We start from the raw sequence: 19567 nt of genomic DNA, 5'->3' as shown, positions 1-19567 counted from the left end.
AAAAACCTAAACAGTCTACTTACAGTTCAAGCATCCATAGCTGGCTATGTTTCTGTATTTTTGTTCAACTCATGCACTTTGTATAGATGTACTGAAATGCTAATCATTTGCATATCAAAGTTTGTAGTACACTTCATGTGAGTTTAACACGGATGTATGAGCCACAGCAACTCAGACGCGAGATGCGGCACCTGAAAAGCGTTCTGAGGAGCAATGGCTGGCTGCTCTGCCAGTTATAAATGAAGCATAACAAACACTCTGGGGAGTGAAACATAGAAAAAAAATGTCGAGTACGGCCTTTCCGTCATACATTCCCAGAGTGACGGATAGATTGGTTTTATGTTACGCAAACACGGCGTAAAGACTATTTATAAACTGACGAAGAACGTCAAAGAGTGCTTCAGATCAGGAAAGGAGAAAAAGGGACCCACTTGCAATGTGCGAAATATATCGCATACCACGTGCATGTGGAAAAGTCCATGTTGGAATGACTGGACGATTAGTCAACACTAGGGTCACTGAACACAGGCGGCAGTACATGTTCGGGAAGTTGGAGAAATCAGCCGTCCGGAGCACGCACTGTGTGAGACCGACGACACAGTAAAATTCGGCGACACCGAAGGTCGTGCTGCAAAGAAGAGATATTATACCCGCTTGTTCACAGAAGCTATAGAAATAAACAAACATGACAATAGCTTAAGCAGGAAAGAAGAAAGCCAACAGGCGGTTTGTCAACAAGCGACCACGAAAACCTTAACAGTTTTCTACTGCGCTTATATGGGGAGTAGATTTGCAGATTGTTCTGGATTCCCGTATTGCGACGAACTACCGTTGCACGTAGCAAGGAGAGAATCGCAGCAGTCATGACCACGAAAAACTCCTCGGACGTTGGCGCGCCAGGTACATAAAATCTGCAGTCGCGAGGTCGACCCCAGTCCATCTTTAGCAGTAGGTGAAGCTTTGACAATGCCAGCCACTCGTGCTGGTGGAACGTTAGAAAAACCAACAAACAAACGTCGGTCGAAGAACCCGAGACAGAGGCCAACAGGCAGTTTGTCAACAAGCGGCCACGAAAACGTTAACGATTTTGTAATACGCCTCTAAGGGGAGTAGATTTGCAGATTGTAACGAAACCTTGAACAAAAAGGGAGGAAGATAGCGCAATGTCCTCTCTCGCGTTTCCCTCGCGGTGATGATATCAAGGGGTCACATCAAAATTGTTGAAATGTAAGAGCCTAGTCACAACCGCCCAAGCACATCGTACCTATGGTATAATAAAACGAACTTTCCTTCGTGAGCGAATTCATGCAACACGGAGATGCTTCACAAAAACAGATGAAGAAGGTTTTGACATTTGCTATTAATTAAGTGGCAACATGCATCGAGACGACTGAGACAAGATCGACAGCATCATTCAGAGGAGTATACAGAACGAACTCCACTGCTGCACCGAGCGACAGAAGAAAGTTTACAAGATGCAGGAAGCAGATTGACAAGGCGATTTCCGACATGTCACGCATAGTGGTCAACCTCAGTGAACGACAGTTGGCCAAAGAGTAACAGCCTGTCCAAAAAGGAGGGAATTTCGCTATCATCCCGAGAACTATACCTATGGAGGACATCATAAGCGGCCACTTGTGAAAGAACTGAGGAAACACGCATTGGAACCGCCATGACCCTGCACCGAGCGAAACCACCAGCCTGCAAGCTGAAGAAAGAAGAGTATCAGACAACCGACAGTCTTGACGCCGACAAGAGTATTGGTACTACCTGCTAATAAAGGAAATGCGATAGTCGTAATGAAGACCGAAGATTATGAGCAGAATATCTGGGACCTCTTAGATCTGACGCGGCACTCGAAACTAAGCGCATATCCAACACAGCGGATCACACGGAATACGAATCGGTTACTCAAGGCGTCTTCTCTCTCGGTGGATATTCAGAGGAACCTGCGGAACACAGAAGATCTACCACCTTGGATGTATGGATTACCAAAGGTTCATAAGAATAATATTCCATTAAGAGCTTCGAGCTTACCGACGTATAAACTGGCGAAACACTCGACCTCTCTGCTCCAGTCGCACATGGGAAAAACTGACACATACATGAAGGACTCAGGACATTTCACTGCGACGCTGAAAAAAATTAAAACTTGTACCAAAAGACATACTGGTCAGCTCTGATGGTGTTTCTTTGTTTACCATAGTGCCAGTCTGTGATTCTCTGGAGTATATCTGTTCGCCGGTCGGAGTGGCTGAGCGGTTCTAGGCGCGAGAGTCTGGAACAGCACGACCGCTACGGTCACAGGTTCGAATCCTGCCTCGGGCATGGATGTGTGTGATGTTCTTAGGTTAGTTAGGTTTACGTTGTTCTAAGGTCTAGGGGACTGATGACCTCAGAAGTTAAGTCCCATAGTGCTCAGAGCCATTTGAACCATATATCTGTTCCATTTTCCCACAAGACATCACCAAGCGCTCTTTCATGCATGTCTCATCACGAGCTGTTTCACGTGGAATGGCAAGTTCAACGAATAGCCGTAAGCGACGCCATAGGTAGTCCACTTAGTCGAGTGGAAGACACCTTCTCCATGGAAGATTTCTAAGCTCAGGCGCTGGAATTGGGGCCTCGTAAACCTAAAGGTCGACCAGGATATATGTAATCGGCCGTGACCTTTCTCAAAGAAACCACTCGCCTTAATTAATTCAAGGAAACGTAAATCTAGATGGTGGGACAGGGATTTGAAAACAGTTCCTCCAGAATACGCCCCTTCTCTCTTTCATTCATAATGAGCGAAGTAGAAATAGGGCTGCGCATGTTTTTCAAAATTAGTGCCAGCCAATTGATTTTCCTTCCAAGGGCAAAAACTGACTTCTTCTACCCCATTCTCCCATTTCCCTTCTAGTATATCCCAATAAATGGAGACTGTCATAACTCTCCCTTTCCATTATAGACTGTAACCTTATTTCCCGACTTTTGCAGGTGAGGTGTCGTGGGGCTGTGATGTTCCAGCCACTGCTTCTGGTGTTCCTGCTACTTCCGGGACCTGCGCGCTACTGTGCAGCCAAGTACCACGTGGCGCACACTCTGCGTATCGGTACGTACTGTCCTCGGTGTTCAGCCGACGTCACCTTTAACGTAGCAAACCACTACTCAAAACACGCACAGAGTGTGCCTTTACAATACTGTATACTTAACATTATCTTTGATGTAATCACAGAAAATATTTTGTACTGTTAACTAGTATCGGCTATCGTTAACCATTAGTAGAACTATTCAAACTAGCATACGGTGGTCAATGAGCCGCGACATTTCGATCGTCAATATAGATCTTTTAGAGACTTCTGTCATCGTCATCATAATAAAAGATACACTATGTGGTCAAAAGTATTCGGGCACCTGCCCGAAAATGACTTACAAGTTCGTGGCGCCGTCCATCGGTAACGCTTGAATTCAGTATGGTGTTGCCCCATCCTTAACCTTCATGACAGCTTCCACTCTCACAAGCATACGTTCAATCAGGTGGTGGACGTTTCCTGGGGAATGGCAGCCCATTCTTCACGGAGTGCTGCACTGAGAAGAGGTATCGAAGTCGGTCGGTGAGGCCTTGCACGAAGTCGGTGTTCCAAAACATCCCAAAGGTGTTCTATAGAATTTAACTCAGGACTCTGTGCAGGCCAGTCCATTACAAGAATGTTATTGTCTTGGAACTACTCCACCACAGGCTGTGCATTATGAACACGTGCTCAACCGTGTTGAAAGATGCATCGCCATCCCTGAGCTGCTCTTCAACAGTGGGAAGCAAGAAGGTGCTTAAAACATCAATGTAGGCCTGTGCTGTGATAGTGCCACACAAAATAACAAGTAGTGCAAACCCCCTCCATGAAAAACACGACCACACCATTACACCACCGCCTCCGAATTTTACTGTTGGCGCTACACACGCTGGCAGATGACGTACACTGGGCATTCGCCAAACCCACACCCTGCCATCGGATCGCCACATTGTATACCTTGATTCATCACACCACACGACGATTTTCCACGCACAGTGTGCGTGATGTTGAGGTACTCCAGTGGTGTCCCACGGTTTTGAAGATACGGTTATGGACTTCCTGGCGAAATGAAACTGTGTGCATGACCGAGACCCGAACTCGCGATCCTTTCCTTTTACAGGCAAGTGCTCTGTCCACCGAGCAACTCAAGTACAGTCTCACGACCTATCCTCACAGCTTTACTTCCACCAATAACTCATTCCCTACCCTCCAAACTTCATAGAAGTTTTCCGGTGAAACTTGCAAGACTAGCACTCCTCCTAGAAAGGATCTGCGGAGACATAGCTTAGCCACAACGCTCGCTCCGTTGCAGGGTGAAAACTTCATTACGATGATGAGCACCAGGACAGCTTTTCCGAATCTAGGCTGCCTCCAAGCGCATGATCTCTTGTTGATCATGACATCTTATACACTACGTTAACATGACATATTCTTACATTTCTTTCATAGTGCATGGTGATAGTAATAACGTAATGGCCCCGAATGTGATGGGACAGACATTTGTACGGTTCCAGTATCGACCATCTAGATTCCAGTGCCAGCACAAAGCGCTGTCAATGTCCGTTTATCGCGGTGTAAGAGTAATGAGATGTAGTGGAAAGTTTTTCTGAAGACGTCTGGGCAGACAGTGGGCTTCGGAGGCGCATAGCGGCCGGCCATTTCCGGCAGGAAGCGGCAGCCGTCATTGTATCGCGGTGGCGCGTGGCCAGACCAGAAATACCGGCCGCGGGCTCACAAAGCGATGTTCGCACCAGCGACGGAATTAGAAGCGGCCGGAGCCTCCAGCGACACTCGTTGCACTGGTGCGTGTCGGCTGCGGCCTCTTCCCACCGTTGCTCCAAATTCTATTTCCATCTGTTGTCTTAAGGGCTGGGCGAACCTAATTGCAGTTCGGAATTCACTGAAACTCGAAAGCCATGGCTTGCGCTATGGCGCGACACACTAGTCGGCTCTAAGGTCAAATCGATTCTGCGGCTTCTTGCCTTAAACCTCTCTAGTTGACCACCTTTCCTGTTTCATTGTCGCAGACCGACAACATTATTTCGTACCCAACAAAGCAACACCTCATAAAGTACCTCCCGAGGAGATCACGAATGTAAAATTAGAGAGATTAGAGCACGCACGGAGGCTTTCAGACAGTCGTTCTTCCCGCGAACCATACGCGACTGGAACAGGAAAGGGAGGTAATGACAGTGGCACGAAAAGTGCCCTCCGCCACACACCGTTGGGTGGCTTGCGGAGTATAAATGTAGATGTAGATGTAGATGAAAGTTAGGTATGGCGTACATGACTATTTAAAGAAATGCCGACCTTATATATTATAGACACTGAGGATTTTATTAAATTTGAGTGATCACAAGCAAGAAGGGAGTGAGGATAGCGTTTAGTGTGGCCTTACAAAAAACCGTCGCAGCTTCACCTTGAGGTGATGTAGAGGAACCACGAAATACAAAAATTACGTTGACGAGTCAAACATAAACACCAGCTGCTTAATAGCGTCTCGGACCGTTTTTGGAACAGAATACAGCAGCAATCCTGCGTGGCATGGGTTTTACACGTCCTTGACAGATTTCCGGTGGTGTTTACGCACAGGTCACACAATTCCCGTAAAATACTGGCCGGTGGTTTGTAGGCGCTGAGCTGTGGCTCGATAGCGTCCCAGATGTTTTCCATCGTGTTCTGATCAGGTGAATGTAGTGGACGAGACAGCAAAGTCAATTCACTGCGGGGTTCCTCAAATCACTGCAGCACGGTTGTGGCCTTGTGACACGGACTGTTATGCTGGTGGGAGATGGTTTCACCGTCGGGGACAAATCAAGCAAGAAAGGACACAGGAGATCTGCAATTATTTTCACGTAGTCCACAGGTGTCATGCGGCCTTCGATTACTACCACAATTCCCGATGAAGCCCAAGTGAATATCCGCCACATCATAATACTGCCCCCAGCGGCCTGTGTCCATGAAGTGGTACCTGAAGACTGGAAAGTTGCACAGGTTACACCAGTACTCAAGAATGGAAATGGGAGTAATCCGCTGAATTACAGACCCATAGCACTAATGTCAAATTGCAGCAGGATCTTGGAACATATGTTGCTTCCGAACATCATGAATTACCTCGAAGGAAACGATGTTTTTCACAAAGAGCCAACACGGATTCCGGCGAAACACAACCAGCTCTTTATTCGTACGAAGTAATGAGTGCTACCGACAGGGGATGTCAAACTGATTCCATATTTTCGTATTGCGAGATGGCTTTTGACACTGTTCCTCACAAGCGATTTCTAACCAAATTGCGTGCCTACGGAGTATCGTGGCTCTGAGCACTACGGGACTTAACTTCTGGGGTCATCAGTCCCCTAGAGCTACTTAAACCTAACTAATCTAAGGACATCACACACATCCATGCCCGAAGCAGGATTCGAACCTGCGACCGAATCGGTCGCGCGGTTCCAGACTGTAGCGCCTAGAACCGCTCGGCCACCCCGGCCGGCCTACGGAGTATCGTCTAAGCTGTCAGACTGGATTAGTGTTTTCCTGTCAGAAAGGTCACAGTTCGTAGCAACCGGCTTAAAGTCATCTAGTAAAACGGAAATAATATCTGGCATTCCCCAAGGAAGCGTTGCAGGCCCTCTGCCGTTGTTGATTTATATAAACGATTTAGGGGACTCAGTGGCCCTCTTAGGCTGTTTGCAGATGATGCTGTCATTTACCTCCTGGTAAAGTCATCACATCAACAAAACCAATTGCAAAATGATTTAGACAAGATACAGTATCTGTAAGGCTCGAAAAGTGGTAATTGATTCTAAACAAAGAAAAGTATCAAGTCATTTATATGAGTACGAAAAAGCATCCGTTAATTTTCGGTTACGCGATAAGTCGCAAAAAACTAAAGGCTGTGAATTCAGCTAAATACTTACGGATTACAACTAAGAATGGCTTAACTTGAAAAGACCACATAACTCAACTTGTGAGGAAAGCGAACGAAAGACTGCGAATTATTGACAGAACACTTAGAAAATGCAACACATTTGTTAAAGAGACTGTCTACACTATGCCTGTTCATCCTCTTCTGGAGTATTGCTGCTCGTTGTGGGATCCGTAACTGATAGGATTGATGGAGGAGATCCAAGAATTTCAAATAAGGGCAGCTTATTTTGTATTATCGTGAAACAGTGGAGAATGTGCCACTGATATGATACGCGAATTGGACTGGCAATCACTGAAACAAAGGTGTTTTTCATTGCGAGGGAGAAATGATGATCATAATAGAATAAGAGAAATCAGAGTTCGCACAGAAAGATTTACGTATTCGTTTCTCCTGCGCGCTGTTCGAGAGTGGAAAGGTAGAGAAGTAGCTTGAAGGTGGTTTGATAATCGCTCTGTCAGGCACTTAATTGTCATGTAGGTGTAGATGTAGATGTTTCGAGCAGCGGTTCGCTTGGATGAACGCGTATTCGAACACTACTATCGACCTGATTCGTCCGACCAGGCGACATGTTCCCGTTATCGACGGTCCAGTCTCAATGCTCCGGTGTCCACTCCATTCATAAGTGACGATATCGTATGGATCAATATGGAAGAGAGGGACAAGGTTAGTGTTTAACGTCCCGTCGACAATAGGGTCATCAGAGACGGGGCTCAACATGGGTACACTTATACGTTGTCTGCTGCAGAGCTCCATGTATAACGTGAGTTGAACGGTATGACCCTAAACACTTGTGCCTCCATCAGTAATGCACTCTGCCGTCAGATCTGTCACAGAGCGCCTCCTGCTCTACTTTATAGGGCGGATAAGCCTCCGACATCCGCATTTTGTTATGAGGCGTGGACTTCTGATACTCTCTCGCCTACTCGCGATTTCACCTTCACTCACTTTCCACAGAGGCTCACAACGCTTGAATACTGTGCCCAACTTCGCAGTTTCCGAAATTCTTGTCCCCAGAAGACGGGCCATAACTGTCCTGTCCTTTGTCAAAGTCGTTTATGTCAATGGAGTTCCCTATTTACAATGATTCCCCATTAGTCTCTGTTCGCTTATGTACTTTCATTACGGCGACACGATGTATGTGTGTGGGTGTTATTTTGACGAGGTGCGCAAGAGATTGATCTGATAAGTACCCTTTGGCTCCTGCAGGAAGCAATTTTCACCCCACACTACTACAGAAGTCAGACAGACGCTCCAACGTACCAAAAAGAAATGCCTGAGAAACTTTCGGCAATAAATATCTTCTGGATTCGCCCACTGTAAGGTAAAGACACAAAAATATTCTATTTTCTTACGTAAATAGTGAGATACTCGGTTACTGGAGTATTGCTAGTTAGTGTGAGAAAAACATTAAATGAACAGAAAATATTATTTATTGCAAAATCTGAGAAAATCAAGTGAAACTTTTATTTATAAACTCATACACAAATTTCCTGGTTCTTTTCGGAATAGGAGGTTACCTCTTATGGATAGGAATCCTGTTAATGAAATTTCTATACAAAGTGTGGGAAAGCTCTTTTATTGCTTTTCTTTAAGAATGTTATTTACTTGGCATAATGGCTGAGAGCCGCGCCTACTCAACTTGAATAATTATCCAATTGAATTTTTCTAAGTACGGTCGTGGTAGTCGCGTGAGAAATGTAATGGAGTGACGTGAATGAAGTATGTTATTCCTAATGGAGGAAAGATGGGTCTAGCCTACACTGTAGCGCACAATACCGTGAGCTGCGACGACTGCTGCCTGCGTCGTCCGCCGCTGAAAAATAAAAAACTATCTCTTTGACCTTCATCAACCGAACTCTCACTACGCCTTGATGAAGTCAACGACTCCGTTACGCCCCTGGTGGCCGGCCGCGGTGGCCGTGCGGTTCTGGCGCTGCAGTCCGGGACCGCGGGACTGCTACGGTCGCAGGTTCGACTCCTGCCTCGGGCATGGGTGTGTGTGATGTCCTTAGGTTAGTTAGGTTTAAGTAGTTCTAAGTTCTAGGGGACTTATGACCTAAGATGTTGAGTCCCATAGTGCTCAGAGCCATTTGAACCACGCCCCTGGTCTAACTATTGGTGTGGTACACCAGTCAGATAACCAGTCCATCGTGATGCCACTCAATGTTCGCTCGCAGACTCTAACTAATACTCTGTCTGTGTTCACACCACACATTAAGTGTTGTGGCCAACACAGTGAACAAACACTTAATCGTGAGTGACTCAATATAGAAATATCACTCTGATTCGCTAGCAACAGAAGTGCTCTCTCAGTGCAGTGCTGAGTAGAGACTTTGTTCCTCGCTCTCTGCATACACGCACGAACACACTCACTCCTGCTATGAGTTTCCGCTTCAAAAGCATCACCAGAACGACCTCTCTCCAAGCAAACAGCGAAAGGGTATATCATCTGCTATCTTTCCCTCACTCCTCCGGCTGATTGCGTCAGAAATAGTCCGCCAATCAGCGTTACTCTTACAAACGGGAGGGTGGCATTTAAGCCAACCAATCCAGAAATATATAGCATCCGTGTTAGGCATTTACTGTCCACCTGTGAGAACTCTGAAACTGCGCACTAGGTCCGTCAAACAATGTGGATGCTGGGGCTTTCCCAAACAATACAGCGGGTTTTGCTTTTAAGGTGAACACGCAGGCCATTATTCCTTTTCTCTGGCAGAAAACTGTTTTGGTTCCCGGCCGGCACAGCTGCATGCTAACTCACCCTCCTACGGACTTTCCAGTGGGTCGGTTGCCTCCACCATGTTACAATGGGGCCGCAACGCCACCAGTCAATACGCAATATCGCGGTAGGCAGTGGTCATAATGTTTCGGCTCTGCAATGTAAGCAGGCCCAAAATGGGTTATGGACTGTCATCCTTTGGAATACGAGTCCTGTGTCTCGTCACAGCGCCAACTCGACCATTGATCGAAGTACAAGAAATCTTGTCTCCCAGGAGCAATGGTAAATATTTGGTGACAAGAGAAGAACGATCATACGAAACAAAAAAGTCTAGTAAGCATGGGCTCTAAAACTCATATTTTCGCTACTGTGAAACACATCTCTCCTATTGAAGAAGTGTTCACAACTCTTAAGGTGCGAAATTTAGTCCCTATATTTACTAGACAATTTTTTCTTGGTTAGGCCCATAACACCTCCTCCCAAAATATAAAACAAAACATTTCGCAATAGAAAAGATTTATTTCACAGTATCGAAGATGAAGATGTAGCTCATAAAAATGGTTCAAATGGCTCTGAGCACTATGGGACTTAACATCTAGGTCATCAGTCCCCTAGAACTTAGAACTACTTAAAGCTAACTAACCTAAGGATATAACACACATCCATGCCCATGGCAGGATTCGAACCTGCGACCGTAGCGGTCGCGCGGCTCCAGACTGTAGCGCCGAGAATCGCTCGGCCACTTCGGCTGGCTGTAGCTCACACCTCTTAGGGTATACATTTGGGAGACCATGTTTAATGGACCTCTTTGCTTCGAATGATGGTTCCCGTCATGTCACAGAATATTCACCATTCATCCTTGAACACCCTGTATTATGCTTGTAGACAAAAATATGAATTTTTAGATCAAAGTGATTTTAGTATTTGTCCTCTGAAGCAGATATAGTTTGCTGCTCTACTGTTTCCTGTGTCTATGTCTGTAGACGCCGACTTTCAAAAGAATTTCCTTTATTTAATGCACAGCGCTACGAATTCTTCAAGACTTAGGAGTGGGTGAGACATGATCTACAGACAATTGAGACTAATCTACAAATGTACAAAATGAACAAAATGGTTTGGAGTATCCGGATAAGCTTCTCCTGAAACATCGATAAAGTGGAGAAGGAACATTGTGCAAGATACCAGGACATTTAGGATTCACTGTGAATGAGCGAGGAACGTACGATGAGGCAACGAGCCATTTGTAGTGCACGGTGTTACCTCACAGTAGAGGGGATGGAGCATGTCTTAATTGTGATTGAGTGACTGGAGATACAAAAGAGCGAACTAGACCAAGTGGAGCGAACGACGAGGCCTTGACAAACACCGCTCCAGTAGCTTCGGTGCAGAAAAAAACTTTTTCGTTTCAGAATCATCATTCTTCTGGTTTGATGACGTCATTATTTTATTGTACCGACCTTTTTTCTCTACGTAACTATTACATTCACTATCCTATATGATCTGTTTGCGTATTCTGTTCCTGGTTTGCTGCTAATTTTTTTTCTCCTAACTGCTGTTTGCAGAGCCAAATCAACTGATTCTGGAAGCCTGAGCAGGTGTCGAAATAACCGATACTTTCTTTTAGCAAAGCTATTTCATTGACTCATCTGTCCTTTTCAGTAGTCTGTCATGTCGTGCTTTATCTGTCGCCTTAAACAGTCTTCGATAGCAACACGTTTTAAATGCTTCCAGTTCTGTCTTCCGTGAATTTTCCAATGGCGCACGCCTGACTTCCGTAAAATACTGCACTGCAGGCATACACCTTCAGGAATTTCCAAATCAATACACGACGTCAATGGATCTCTTTCACTTAACATAGCTTCATTCACCTATATCATTACGCTTTTTATACAATCCTGGAAATTGAAATAAGAAGACCGTGAATTCATTGTCCCAGGAAGGGGAAACTTTATTGACACATTCCTGGGGTCAGATACATCACATGATCACACTGACAGAACCACAGGCACAGAGACACAGGCAACAGAGCATGCACAATGTCGGCACTAGTACAGTGTATATCCACCTTTCGCAGCAATGCAGGCTGCTATTCTCCCATGGAGACGCGTAGAGATGCTGGATGTAGTCCTGTGGAACGGCTTGCCATGCCATTTCCACCTGGCGCCTCAGTTGGACCAGCGTTCGTGCTGGACGTGCAGACCGCGTGAGACGACGCTTCATCCAGTCCCAAACATGCTCAATGGGGGACAGATCCGGAGATCTTGCTGGCCAGGGTAGTTGACTTACACCTTCTAGAGCACGTTGGGTGGCACGGGATACATGCGGACGTGCATTGTCCTGTTGGAACAGCAAGTTCCCTTGCCGGTCTAGGAATGGTAGAACGACGGTTTGGATGTACCATGCACTATTCAGTGTCCCCTCGACGATCACCAGTGGTGTACGGCCAGTGTAGGAGATTGCTCCCCACACCATGATGCCGGGTGTTGGCCCTGTGTGCCTCGGTCGTATGCAGTCCTGATTGTGGCGCTCACCTGCACGGCGCCAAACACGCATACGACCATCATTGGCACCAAGGCAGAAGCGACTCTCATCGCTGAAGACGACACGTCTCCATTCGTCCCTCCATTCACGCCTGTCGCGACACCACTGGAGGCGGGCTGCACGATGTTGGGGCGTGAGCGGAAGACGGCCTAACGGTGTGCGGGACCGTAGCCCAGCTTCATGGAGACGGTTGCGAATGGTCCTCGCCGATACCCCAGGAGCAACAGTGTCCCTAATTTGCTGGGAAGTGGCGGTGCGGTCCCCTACGGCACTGCGTAGGATCCTACGGTCTTGGCGTGCATCCGTGCGTCGCTGCGGTCCGGTCCCAGGTCGACGGGCACGTGCACCTTCCGCCGACCACTGGCGACAACATCGATGTACTGTGGAGACCTCACGCCCCACGTGTTGAGCAATTCGGCGGTACGTCCACCCGGCCTCCCGCATGCCCACTATACGCCCTCGCTCAAAGTCCGTCAACTGCACATACGGTTCACGTCCACGCTGTCGCGGCATGCTACCAGTGTTAAAGACTGCGATGGAGCTCCGTATGCCACGGCAAACTGGCTGACACTGACGGCGGCGGTGCACAAATGCTGCGCAGCTAGCGCCATTCGACGGCCAACACCGCGGTTCCTGGTGTGTCTGCTGTGCCGTGCGTGTGATCATTGCTTGTACAGCCCTCTCGCAGTATCCGGAGCAAGTATGGTGGGTCTGACACACCAGTGTCAATGTGTTCTTTTTTCCATTTCCAGGAGTGTATATTCCTTGTTTCGGAATATTAAAAGGATTTTGAACATCTAAATCAGTTTTATATTGCGAAGGGGGACTCAAGGACCACAATTTCTAGGCAGGTTTTCACATTTTTATGCAACCTGTCTTCCATTGCTAAGTTGCGATGTTAGAATTGCTGTCCTGGCACATTTACCGTTCCTAAAGCCAAATCACTCTTCTCACAGTAAATTCTCAATATATCATTCGTTTTTCTGCATATTATTCTCATCAGAAGTTTACAAGTGTAACTTGTCTTTCTAATCGTCCAGTGGTGTCCACATATATCTGCACGTGTGTTCTTTCTTAATGCGATGATAATACTTTCAGGAAATATGATAGCACGTCAGACATTGCTGATTCTTCTGCCTTTATTGACAGGAGGAATAAAGAGACCTGAACATATATTAGTTCCTCCGCTAGCTGAATATGGCGCAAGTCTTCGGTCGTTATAGTCGATTTTTATTCAAAACCTGCGCAATAACTGTGACCAAGTGTAGCACTCAAGACATTTGGATCAATAGTCACAGATGCTAACTACTAAACCAATGTGTTTGAAAAAAAGAAAAGTGAATCAACTGTATGAAGAATATTAAGGCTAGGATAACACCCTCCTCCTAGGAGAGGAGAGACCTCACCAATTTTCGCGTAACAGTTTTGGTACGTCTCAGTTTATTTATCTATGCAGTAAGAGAGGTGGGCAGTAGTTTCCCCTCAATTTCAGGTTACAGTGGGACAACGGTCGACACAGTCTTAAGGTTTTATGTGTTGTCCGGACTTCCTGCCAGATTGGGCCAGGAGAATATTTTAATGTGTATCACAGCATTTTGGCTCCCCTTTCTTTTGCTAGCCAGTCACCCCCATCGGAGCGAACGAATCGAAGTGTAACACTACGGCTTACTATTAAATTAACAATACACAGATAATGTTACTTCTGTGAAAGGACTTTAATTTGACCGTGGATGTGTGTAACGGATAAGGTATCGGACTCAGTTTCGCCTCTGGAAAATATAACTATTGAATGGAAGCAGTAGCAAAAGAAACGGGAATCGAAGTTTTTGTTAGTAATAAGATAAACTGCAATTATGCAAAAGAAAATGGTCGCCAGCCTAATTTGGCAGAAGTGTGCCAAGTACTAGTACTATTCATAAGCTACAAATAATTCAATACCTTCTCTTACTGACACTACGGGTTATGTAACTGATGATGATATACAGAAGGCCGAAATTCTAAACATAGCTTTCAAAAACTCGTTTACGGTAGAAGACTGCAGCACCATTCCCGCTTTCAATTATCGAACAAACGAAAGGATGGCTGATATAGTGTTTAGTGTATCTCAGATTGTAAAACAGTTAAGATCCTTAGACGCCAGGACGGCATCTGGCCCAGACGGTATCCCCGTAAGATTTTTGTGTTGACTATGCTCAAATATAGCACCATTCTTATCCATAATCTATCAGAGATCATTGGAACAGCGGAAACTTCCACGGGACTGGAAGAAGGCCCAGGTCATAGCAATCTATAAAAAGGATACAAAATCGGATGCACATAATTACCGGCCAATTTCACTGACATCGATTTGTTGTAGAATCATGGAACATATTTTGACTTCAGACATAATGACCTTTCTAAACTCTGAGATGCTCGTCTGCAGAAAAAAAGCGGTCATGCGAGACACAGTTGGCCCTCTTTGTGCATGATATACAACAGGCTCTAGATACCGCCTCCCAGGTTGATGCTATATTTCTCGACTTTCGAAAGGCGTTCGACTCAGTTCCGCACTGTCGCTTGCTACAAAAAGTGAGCGCTTACTGTTTATCAGATGACATATGCGGTTGGATAGAAAGTTTTATAACAGACAGGGAGCAGTATGTCGTCCTGAACGGGGTGACTTCAACAGAAACAAGCGTAGCTTCAGGTGTGCCCCAGGGCAGCGTAGTAGGGCCTCTGCTTTTTACGTTTTATGTAAACGGTCTGGTTGATGGTATTGACAGCGGCCTTAGACTGTTGGCCGATGATGCTGTAGTCTACAGGAAAGTGGTATCACACGAAAGTCGTGAACAAATCAATGAGGATTTGCAGAAAATAAATGCGTGGTGTAATTACTGGCAGTTATCTCTCAATATTAGTAAGTGTAACCTACTGCGTATAACAAGGCGAAAATCCCCATTAATGTAGGAGTACAAAATAAATGCCCAGTCTTTGGAAGCGGTAACGTTCGTCAAGTATCTGGGTATGACTATTCGAATGATCTCAAGTGGAAGGATCAGATTACACAAGTAACGGGTAAGGCGAACTCTAGATTGTGATGTATTGGTAGAAGCCTGAAGCGATGCAGTCCTTCAAAAAGGAAATAGCTTACAATACGTTAGTTCGTCCAGTCTTGGAGTATTATTCGTCTGTATGGGACCCTTACCAGTTGGGTCTGATTCAAGAGATTGCGAAGGTCCAAAGAAGAGCGGCAAGATTCGTGACTGGTATGTTTAGCCATCGCGAGAGCGTTACAAATCTCACAGAAAGTGTGAAGTGGGACACACTTGCAGATAGACGGCGCGCTAAACAGGAGGGGCTGCTCACTAAATTCCGAAATCTGATCTTCGCCGAGGATGTAGAGCATATATCATTACCACCAACTTTCAAATCGCGCAATGATCACCATTCAAAGATAAGGGAAATAAGAGCTCGTACTGAGGCGTTCAGACAGTCGTTTTTCCGTCGCGCGATCCGCGAGTGGAACAGAGGGGGGGAATATGACTTTTGCGCGAATTGCCCTGCGCCACACACCGCTTGGTGGCTAGCGGAGTATATATGTAGATATTAAGACTGGTTTTACTTGATACCGAAATTCTGTTTTGCAAATAAGCTACAAGAGAGTAGCGCAATTTAGCAAGTTCAAATAAATGGCTCTGAGCACTATGGGACTTAACTTCTAAGGTCATCAGTCCCCTAGAACTTAGAACTACTTAAACCTAACTAACCTAAGGACATCACACACATCCATGCCCGAGGCAGGATTCGAACCTGCGACCGTAGCGGTCGCGCGGTTCCAGACTGTAGCGCCTAGAACCGCTTGGCCACCTCGGCCGGCTTTAGCAAGTAATGTACGAGTGGTGTGAAATGAACTACATAGGAGGATTATTAATAAGTTTGTCAACAACTGGCTCTCAATAACACTTACATAATAAAGGAGCACTGCAACGATCATTACAAGCATAAGATTTACTTACCGTGGAACACTATTAACTTGGGACTGACGTTTTTTTATTGCTAGAATTATCGAAAAATAATGTCATTGAAATCGTTTTCGTATAATTATATAATTTTTGCGCATTATTATTAGCGTTCTCCAGCAGCATTTTCTTCCTTATACTGCGCTGATGAGCCAGAACGGTATGACCACCTACCTAAGAACCGGTATTTCCACCTTTGACACGGATAACACCGGCGACGCGTCGTGGCATGGAAGCAATGAGGCCTTGGTAGGTCGCTGGAGGGAGTTGGCACCACATCTGCCCACACACATCACGTAATTCCCGTAAATTCCACGGAGGGGTGCGACGAGCTCTGACACCACGTTCAGTCCCATCCCAGATGTGTTCAAATGTGCGTGAAATCTTATGGGACTTAACTGCTAAGGTCATCAGTCCCTAAGCTTACACACTTCTTAACCTATATTACCCTAAGGACAAACACACACACCAATGCCCGAGGGAGGACTCGAACCTCCGCCGAGACCAGCCGCATATTACATGACTCCAGATGTGTTCAATCGGATTCAGATCTGCGGAGTTGGGGGTTAGGGGGGGTAGCACATCTACTGGAACGCGCTACTGTGTTCCTCGAACCAATCAGTGACAGTCCTGGCGTTGTGATATGGCGCATTATATTGTCGAAAAATGCCACTGCGGGAAACATGATCGTTATGAAGGGGCGCGATACTCGTTGGCCGTCATGGTGCCTTGCACCAGCTCCGCTGGACCCATGGATGCCGTCGTAAATGTTCCCCGGAACATAATGGAGTCGCCGCCAGCTTGCCTCCGTCCTGCAGTACAGGTGTCAAGGAGCTGTTGCTCTGGAAGATGAAGGATTCTCACCCTCCCATTGGCGTAATGAAAAAGGTGCCGGGAGTCGTCATACCATGCAACGCTCTGCCATTGCGCCAACCTCCAGTGCCGATGGTCACGTGCCCATTTCAGTCGTAGTTACCGATGTCGTGGTGTTCACATTGGCACATGCATGAGTTGTCGCCTGCAGAGGCCCATCGTTAAGACTGTTCGGTGCATTGTGTGCTCAGACACACTTGTACTCTGCCCAGCATTAAAGTCTCATGTCAGTTTTGCCGTTGTTCACCGCCTGTCCTGTTTTACCAGGGGTGGCCGCACCATCCCACGACGTGTGGACGTGGTTTCACCTCGGTTTCACTACGTGTTGAGGCACTCACCACAGTTCTCCTCAAACACCCGACAGTCGTGCAGCTTCCAAAATGCTCATGCCGAGCCTCCGAGCCATCAAGATCTGCCTTCGGATAAACTCAGATAGATAGCACGCCTTCCCTATTCTACAAGGTGCATTCAGGTTCTAAGGCCTCCGATTTTTTTTTCTAATTAACTACTCACCCGAAATCGATGAAACTGGCGCTACTTCTCGACGTAATCACCCTGCAGACGTACACATTTTTCACAAGGCTGACGCCATGATTACATGGCAGCGGCGAAGGCTTCTTTAGGAGTCTGTTTTGACCACTGGAAAATCACTGAGGCAATAGCAGCACGGCTGGTGAATGTGCGGCCATGGAGAGTGTCTTTCATTGTTGGAAAAAGCCAAAACTCAGTAGGAGCCAGGTCAGGAGAGTAGGGAGCATGAGGAATCACTTCAAAGTTGTTATCACGAAGAAACTGTTGCGTAACGTTAGCTCGATGTGCAGGTGCGTTGTCTTGGTGAAACAGCACACGCGCAGCCCTTCCCGGACGTTTTTGTTGCAGTGCAGGAAGGAATTTGTTCTTCAAAACATTTTCGTAGGATGCACCTGTTACCGTAGTGCCCTTTGGAACGCAATGGGTAAGGATTACGCCCTCGCCGTCCCAGAACATGGACACCATGATTTTTTCAGCACTGGCGGTTACCCAAAATTTTTTTGGTGGCGGTGAATCTGTATGCTTCCATTGAACTGACTGGCGCTTTGTTTCTGGATTGAAAAATGGCATCCACGTCTCATCCATTGTCACAACCGACGAAAAGAAAGTCCCATTCATGCTGTCGTTGTGCGTCAACATTGCTTGACAACATGCCACATGGGCAGCCATGTGGTCGTCCGTCAGCATTCGTCGCACCCACCTGGAATACACTTTTTGCATTTTCAGGTCGTCATGCAGGATTGTGTGCACAGAACCCACAGAAATGCTAACTCTGGTGGCGATCTGTTCAACAGTCATTCGGCGATCCCCCAAAACAGTTCTCTCCACTTTCTCAATCATGTCGTCAGACCAGCTTGTGCGAGCCCAAGGTTGTTTCGGTTTGTTGTCACACGATGTTCTGCCTTCATTAAACTGTCGCACCCACAAACACACTTTCAACACATCCATAACTCCATCACCACATGTCTCCTTCATCTGTCGATGAATTTCAATTGGTTTCACACCACGCAAATTCAGAAAACGAATGATTGCATGCTATTCAAGCAAGGAAAACGTCGCCATTTTAAGTATTTAAAACAGTTCTCATTCTCGCCACTGGTGGTAAAATTCCATCTGCCGTACGGTGCTGCCATCTCTGGGACGTATTGACAATGAACGCGGCCTCATTTTAAAACAATGCGCATGTTTCTATCTCTTTCCAGTCCGGAGAAAAAAAATTGGAGGCCTTAGAAATGCACCTTGTACATGCGGACAGCACGCTCACTGATACTATATGCACCATGACTAGCAGTCATTCCTCTTCCAGGTGATGCTGCTATCGCCTGGATGGGTTTATATCGATAGTAGGTCAGTGTTCATGCAGTCCTTGCTGATCAGTGAGTGTAGCTGGTGGTAAGCCCCTATGGGACCAAATTGCTGAGGTCGTTGGTTCCTTGTCTATAAATCAGATGGGACATGTGATACCTGGATCTGGTGTACCCTGAGTAGTTGTAAATGTTGGCTTATTACACTACAAAAATGTTAGAAGACTGGAAAATGCACTTCATTAATATTGCAGTTGTAATATGAAACTGAAATCTGTCTCAGTTGTCTATCAGTAGACACAGAACTAGACTGAATCCTTTAGGCACAACACATAATGAGAAATACCTTTAAACATATATATTAAAATGTAATATATGAATGAAAATGTAAATACTGTTACTTCCAAAACCTGCACAACAATTAATTATCCTTAAACTCCCTCCAAGTCCACTAGCCAGTAACTGTTATGAATTGTCATAGTTTTTGTAGATAAATGTGATACTGTATTGAGATTTCAATAAGAATAATCTACAAGCTGAATACTTTAAATCTTTTCTTGGCAGTTATACTTCAGTAAAACTTTAACTATCATTTTTGAAAAATACTTGGAGTACTTCAA

The 19567-nt window shown here is 45.9% G+C and overlaps 1 protein-coding gene across 1 annotated transcript in view; it reads left to right on the top strand.

The window, feature by feature from the left end:
• The window catches only part of LOC126456137 (glutamate receptor ionotropic, kainate 2-like), a 219972-nt gene that overhangs the window by 5451 nt on the left and 194954 nt on the right, over nucleotides 1-19567 (top strand). The window contains exon 2 of the mRNA XM_050091891.1: nucleotides 2980-3094. Within this exon, the coding sequence (XP_049947848.1) occupies nucleotides 2980-3094 (115 nt within the window). The remainder of the gene's footprint in view (nucleotides 1-2979; nucleotides 3095-19567) is intronic.

This window comes from Schistocerca serialis, chromosome 2 (genome assembly GCF_023864345.2).
Source record: "Schistocerca serialis cubense isolate TAMUIC-IGC-003099 chromosome 2, iqSchSeri2.2, whole genome shotgun sequence".
Classification (NCBI taxonomy): domain Eukaryota; kingdom Metazoa; phylum Arthropoda; class Insecta; order Orthoptera; family Acrididae; genus Schistocerca; species Schistocerca serialis.
This window is presented reverse-complemented; position numbering and strand designations above follow the sequence as displayed.